At 37.9% G+C, this 7,606-nt stretch overlaps 1 protein-coding gene across 1 annotated transcript in view; it reads right to left on the bottom strand.

The window, feature by feature from the left end:
• Window positions 1–541: 541 nt before the first annotated feature.
• LOC136830644 (uncharacterized) overlaps window positions 542–7,606 on the bottom strand; it is a 10,412-nt gene continuing 3,347 nt past the window's right edge. Inside the window, exons 2-3 of the mRNA XM_067090234.1 lie at window positions 3,576–3,763; window positions 542–3,176 (exon numbers count right to left, since the gene is read on the bottom strand). Coding sequence (XP_066946335.1) covers window positions 908–2,092 — 1,185 coding nt within the window. The 5' untranslated portion in view covers window positions 2,093–3,176; window positions 3,576–3,763 and the 3' untranslated portion in view covers window positions 542–907. The remainder of the gene's footprint in view (window positions 3,177–3,575; window positions 3,764–7,606) is intronic.

Raw genomic sequence — 7,606 nt, 5'->3', positions numbered from 1 at the left:
GGCAATGGTTTGTACTGAAATCTTATATACAAATTTCATGTGCCAATCCCTCACCTGACCTGTCACTGAAAACTTAGAGAAAATCTTACAAAGTACGGGCAGGGAAATTGAGGTATTCACTAGGGCGTGCCCACCTTTCAGTCAAACTGACACAAACGCGTTGTCAACTTGAAGCTAGAAAATAACTCGAGGACTATAGTTTGAGAACGAACTTTTGGCCAATACTGGTCAACCGCATGCAGCACTGTTGAGAACAACTGGTAAGTCAATAACTTCTATTCGACTTGTTTGCAAAGTCTGTGCTATAGGTTACCGAGTGTGTATGTAAATGTTTTACTGTAGTGTGAATGCACCCTCAGCTAACGAGAGCATGAAGTTTTTTCCTTTCAAATTCTCTAATCAGCCGGTTACTTGAGTACCAAAGTACTATACAGTAATATAGGCTCTGATACGGCCGTGCTTTTTATCTTCACACAAAACTTGTATAAACCTAAAAGGGTTCATTGTATTAAGGCACATTTTATAAGTAAGAATACTTGTGTAATATATAAACATTTCCGAAATTTTTTTATTATTATTTTTATACTTTAAAATATTTCAACAAATTTTCCCTAAATTTTGGTAACTACTGTTGTTGCAATGTCAATATACTGGAAATGATTAAAAAGACTGCACTAAAATATTTTGCATTCACCAAGAACTATCACGAAGTCTGAGTAACAAATGTGTACAGTTCATTTTATAGTATTTTCTTTCCTTGGAAACAGACAATTTTTCTACAATTAATATTTCTAGTTATCACAAAAATTCTCTTGAGGTATGCTATCAGTCCCAGAGAAGCACTTTCATTCCATTTCATCAGCAAATCCGAGAATAGAATTACCATACAAAAAATGATGCTACGCTTTTAGCAAAGACGTGTTTTCTTCTCAGGGGACTGTGAACAAATTTTACAGCATGGATTTTGATATGACTTGGATAGTAAACCATCATACTCCTCTCCATCCTTGTTATACTTTTCCTGGAGACTGAGAGAAGTACAGAGCGAGGAAAATTTTTCGTGGCATTCCTCCTCCACAGAACAGTAATCTGTTTCCGCCTTGGCATTTGGGGTAACACATGATGTTGCCGGAGAATGGTGTGTGTCCTTTTTTTCATTTACTGAATTAATGCACACATTAGCTAAATGGACATCATCTTCCCACCCTGACTGTTCGCAGTCAATAACAACACGAGGAATACGAATACTGTTAGCTCTCTTTGGGGTTGGAGACCGTGGACGCATTTTCTCTCTAAGTGACAAGAATGAGGCTCTTTTACTGCACCGGCTATGCCTCGAAGGTGCTTCATTGCATTTTGAAAAATAGGTAGTTCCTGTCAACTTGAAATTGCCAAACTTTGTTACTAGTAAATACTTGAAAGACTTGGATAATGAGTGGGCCTTACTCTTTGATTTTTTCGGCTTCTTCATTTTATGGGGATGGCTTCCGGGAGGTCCTATGACCACGGAAGGTACACTGGGAGTACTCGCATGCTGACTTGGAGTGAAAGAACTAATATGAGGCTTCTTTGGTGAACTCCTTTCTAAACTTCCTCCGAAATAGTACTGTTCTAATTTCTGAGTTACATCTTGGGCTATATGTCCTGTTTCAAACTTCATATCATCCCCTCCAAGTTGGATATCATTCCTGTCATTAATTGAAGTCTTTGCATGATTTTCCAAACTTCTAAGAGCCGATACATTTTCGGTCCCTGTTTCAGGAATTAAACTTCTCCTTTTACGAGGTGGCTTAGGAGGTGGAGTTTTCTTCTTCCGGACGATTTCTGTGCTCAAAACAGGTGGCGGCTTTGGAGGTGGAGTTTTCTTCTTTCGAGGGCATACTTTATTTAAAATGACAGGACTGTTAGCAGGTGCTGGAGGTATGTCTATGCTGTCATCATGACAAGTAGGATGTGCATTAGATGATGGCTGATAACTGGGGAACTTTGAATGACCTATACGTTGAACTAGTGATAGGGTCATATCTACCTCCTCATAAATGGGACTCTGCTTTACATAATATGGAGGGAATTCTTTTCCACTGCACTTCATTTCTCTTACGCCATCTGGTTTCTCAGATGTATCCTGAATGGAAGCTGGTATAAAATTACCAAGGTGACCAGTATTTTTGTCAAAATTCCCTGTTGTGACTCAGGGCTTGATGACAGTGACTGGAACAAGGAGACAGTTTTCTCCCTCTGAGATTGACGCTTGAAGTCAGCAGGCTTGTTCTCTGTACCACTATCACATAAATATCCATTCATATTCAAAGAGCATTTTTGATCTGGAATGTTATCGCAACCTTGCGTCAAGTTGTTGACAGTGTGACAGTCATTGGAATGTGTCTCATGTGAGAGAGTAGCCATAATTGCTCGACTGGCACCTTCTTTCATGTTTACACGACTCCCTAGACCACTTGTAGGACTATGCTGTCGAGAGGGGCTAACACTTTTAGGAGGGAGTGCGCTCTTAGAGGACGGAGTGTTTAGTGAAGTAGGATTTCTAAGAGTGGGAGGAGTATAGCTCGTCTTTGGGAAATCACAGTTTGCGTGGACTGAATTTTCAAATGCCTGATTATCTGCCTGCACCGACAATTCCTTACCAACTGGAGGGTCACTATTGGCGTCAAGTGAAGATAGCGCACCTTGATTACTGAGATTCAAATTACCTTCTCCTTTAGGGTTACCACAATTATCATCTCCTTTGCCTTTATTTTTTTCAGTTTGGGTTTTACTGAAATCACGAATATGTGGAATGTTTCCCAAATGTTCATTAACTCGCGAGCAAGGATGGAGGTTGTCTGTTTCATAAGTTAAGACATCATTGTCCAAGTAATGTTCCATAGCGGGCTTATTTTTTCTGCATGGGCCACTTTTAAACATTCTTTGGTCCATTTTTGTCGGAAACGATACATTCGACTTCAACATCGAGCGCAACCCCGAGGTGCTGGAAGAAGCTTTCAGCTTGGACTTCTGTGTGGTTAAAATAACCCTGGCAGTATCAGTAGGTTTCCGAGGAAGTGTAGCATACTTCTTCAAAACGGGACCGAGATTATTGATATTAATTAAATAAGAATTCACTTCAGTCGTTCCAGTTTGATCTGGAGGAGCAGGTGCTCTCCTCTTGTTGCTGCCTTCTGTAAAGAGAAAAATTAAGATCCTCAGAAATAAAACCTCTTTTAAACTGTAAATGAATAAACATGAACGATAAAGTAATTTTCAAATCAGAAAAAAAACTTTATAACCATCTTCCTGTAATTCTCACCCCATACTACTATTATAATTTGCCGTGATTTTTAGTTTTCACGCAAACTTAATTACAATCTGTGAAATAAATAAGTTTTCCTACTCCATTGTCAGGACCACGTTCAGAGAATGTTCCAATTCTTTCAGAATGCAGTTATCATTAACGTGTTTACAGCCAATTCCAAAATGGGTTATATAAGAAATTACTAGTTCATGACTGACACAAGTCTGTCACACAATGAACATAACTTCGCCTGAAGAAACCACAACGATTATCAAAAGGTACTTACTGTAGTGGGAGGGGTACACGAACAAATCTCTCTTTTTGACAACTGGCGAAGGAAGGTCTTCTTGACTGTGAAAGAGATTGAAGAATCGCCCTCGAACTCGTCTTCCGTTGAATTCATCTCAATCGTTTATTTATTGAGTAAATACCTCAGATCACTAGCTGTGATCTCTCCCGATGATGGTATTCAATCTGTAAAATAATGAAAAATTAGCATTGAGCTTAAAGGGAAAACAAAACTGTTTATGATGCAAGAACTTAAAACTTAAAAGCACGCTGAAATTTTCAATATCCCTTTCGGTATTCAAGTTCAGTAAATCATTGAAAATTCAAGTGTTGTGTTCTGATAATTTTACTAAGACAATTGTTAAGAGAAGGGAAAAAGGTAAATTTAGCACTGGCTGAAGTAATAACATTTAGAGTAAGTCACAAAAATGCATATTAAAAATTTTGTAACAAATGTTTCCTTGTCAGTAAATAACTCTGTTCATGATCATTTGACTTACGGAAAAGAAGTTTTTCTTTATCATCTCTACTTCTAAATGTAAGGGATTGAAAGGCCAGAAGAGAGAGAGAGAGAGAGAGAGAGAGAGAGAGAGAGAGAGAGAGAGAGATTGGGTACAATAATAATCATGCAAATACCTCCATGAAATTCTTGTGAATAGAAAAAAATATGAATTTCTTATTGCAAAGTAGTGCAAGGTACCAACATCATAGCAATAAATCATACATTCAACTGAAAGGGTCCAGGGGGAACAAGGAATAAAGCAAAATTTGTCCGCTGACACGCTGCCGTGCAAGGATTAACTGAGTAACCGACTCTTGTATCCTTGCCTTGCGCAAAATCAAGTTAAATTTAAACTGCACTGAAAGCCATTGTTAGCCAGTGAGCTTAGCTCGTCAGGGGCCTTTTCATTTCTCAGGTCCATCAGCGTAACGTACACGGATTTTCACACGCCTACCCAGCACGTAGTTGCGTGACTGTGGTAATCACCCTCCGCCTCATCTCTCAGATGTACGACTCGAACACAAATCCACTCTCAAATGCTTACGTACGAGATCTCTCCTCAACGACAGGGTTGGCGGACGAATGATATTACACAGAATTCGACCAGTACAGCAAACTCGACAGATATCAAATATAATTTACGACTTTGAGGAAACTTTCCAATATTACAGCAGCGACTAGAATGTTTTATACAGGAATGTCTGACTTCCCTGTTCGGTAAATTAAACTGAAGCAATGGGTTGTAAGGTAATTCATCTTTGAAAGCTAAATAACAGTATTAGGGCTAAGACTTCCGTATCGAACTGTGGATTCGGCGGAAAAGAATCTCTTCCTCCTTTATTACTGTCAGAGACATTAGTTCCATATGCTGCACACTCTCTCACGGTCTTTTGCCTCGGTAAAATCCTTGCATAATAGGAGATACTTCTACCAGAAATCGTGTTGCAACGGATTATTTCTTTTATCATTATCCAGTGCTGTTAAGGAATCATACAAAATTTTCCCAACGATATTCATAAACCGCAGATCAACCCTATTAGTATGAAGGTATCGTAGTACTTAGACAGCGAATAACTGTAATGACCTACTTAACGGAAAAGGGTAGTTTGTACGTAGAAACGGTAAATGTACGAGATTTGTTGAAGGAAAACTTTCACAATGCTCTGGTGCTACTCCTGAATAGTTGCTGAGGTTTGAATTTGGGACAAACATCATTCAGGCTGCCGCATAGTGGTCTCCGTTATCTATAATTTATACGGGAAATTGATTTTTTTTCTTTAAATCAGCGAACATTTCATCTCGAAATTACAGCAGATTTAGAAAATTATTGTGCACTGATATGATCCACCCTTTTATCACATGAAAAAAAAACTGTTATTAAATCATTATATCTTTGCCATATGTATATCCAGCAACTTTCAAATCATCAAACAATTGATCTTCGTTTCAGCCCTAAAGTTCTTCCTTATTCCTTTTCTAACAGAGAATAATAAATTGATGGTTACTTTTTTTTAATTTTACGGAATAGATTGCGCCATCAAGTTTTTGGCAAAGAATTTTACAAGGAATCCTCATGGGTTTCCTTAGATATCCCACGGAACTTAGATAAAAAAAAAAAAAAAACCCGAGAACATACAAGTACTTAAAAATGAAAGCCTTGAAAAAAAATATTTTGTATAGAGATCCACTCAGGTTTCGATAGGACTGTATTTCTCACCCTCTTGTATGTATAAATGGATAATGATTAAACTACTAAGCAAGTGGAATTCTCTTGAACTAGGCGCACTGGAACTCAACTCGAGCCATAATGAAAAAAATAAGTTACTTTCGTTGTCTTTTGCAGAACAGGAGTGTATGAGACTGTAATAACAATCTGACCGTGTTAAGTACAGTTATCAAGGGAAGGTATGACGTATACTTATCACCAAACATTTGACATAGTAGAACTGAGTTTCATCATGATAAATCCGTTCAAAAACCCTGCAAGGAAATATGCAGTTCAGTTCCAAAATTAAGTGATCGAGACGGTCCCGACTCCAGGAATGTTACTTACCACTCCGAAGCCTGGGCAAACGTACCATTATTCTGCTGACATATTTACTGCCCAGTGGTGACAGAGGTTGGATCCGGGTTGGACGACGGCAATTCTCAATCTATGGACGTTACATGCTGTCCCAAAGCTCAGACCGAGCATCTTTCATACTGATATTTAGATCGGGGTCAGTGGTCATATCGATGTTATACACTTACGCGTAGAAAAAATAAATGGACAACCTAGCTGTGGTGAGGGGACTATCATACACATGAAATTAATTCTCGTGCTCGAGTGTGTCTCTCCCTTTCTCTCTCTCTGCCAGGTCTTCAAACTACTGCTCAGGGCCTCGCTTATGCTAGCCGTATTGTTTCCACATCCTGGAACGTAATGTGTATACATACATATATATATTAATATATATATATATATATATATATATATATATATATATATATATATATATATATATATATACACACACAGTATATATATTCCTGTAGAATTGCTTATATACTTGGCATATTAATTTTGTCCAAAGGGGGAAATTAAGTAAGAATGTATCTGGATGCTATATGCAACCTACAGAACAACACGAAAAAAGAGCTGATTTTACGACGTCGGCTGTACACAATGGCCCATTCATGCAGCATAATCTAGAACATACCCATCTTCGGTAGAAGAACCGGTCAGTGACCATGAATGATAATGACATTGTCGTTGAAGCCTTGTTTTAGTGGGAAAAATTTATGGCAAAAAATTGTAAATAGCCTTGATTATTAATTTCTATGTATATTTTTTTATTGTAATGATGTATATTTCAAGTAAAGTATATATAATTACGAGTGTAAAACTGATCAGTAACTGAAAACTGATGACTGAACCTGAAAGCAGAAGATTACAGGGTAATTCAGTCAATTTCGGACTCTTATTTCATATTTTGAGCAATTCTTAGCTTTACATTTAAATTTTTCAACGAAAAGCTTGACACTGTCATTTGGGTAAATGAATTTACAGAATAATCCATTCTCTGATTAGAAATTGCTACCTCATATAAAATCCTGAGCATACTAAATGAGGTCATCTGTGACGGAGTGACGAGATGCTAAATCATGCATAAATGCAGACTGACCTTTGCGACAAGGTATGCAATGTCGGAAACAAACCAGTGATTTGATATTTGCTGTTCGTTTTTAGCACTGACCCGACTACTCTTTATGTTGTCTATTTAGTAACCACTTTCATTAACTGCGAATTGTGATAGTCATTACATAGCTGAGTTAGCAACATAAGGATCCATAACAAGACATATTATTGTTTGAGTGCTTCACGCTCTCCATTGTTACCAAGTTAAACAAGTAAAAAATGCGCCCAAGTTTCATCGGCACAATCGAGTTTTCTGTACAGCCGCTACAGCGTATAATCAATTCTACCTAAAACAGATTCATCTTTCGGTAGTCTCGGTATAATGCTGTATGAGCCGCGGCCCAAGAAA

The sequence above is a fragment of the Macrobrachium rosenbergii genome, chromosome 4 (assembly GCF_040412425.1).
Source record: "Macrobrachium rosenbergii isolate ZJJX-2024 chromosome 4, ASM4041242v1, whole genome shotgun sequence".
Classification (NCBI taxonomy): domain Eukaryota; kingdom Metazoa; phylum Arthropoda; class Malacostraca; order Decapoda; family Palaemonidae; genus Macrobrachium; species Macrobrachium rosenbergii.
The sequence above is the reverse complement of the archived record's forward strand: the minus strand, read 5'-3'. Positions and strand labels throughout refer to the sequence as shown.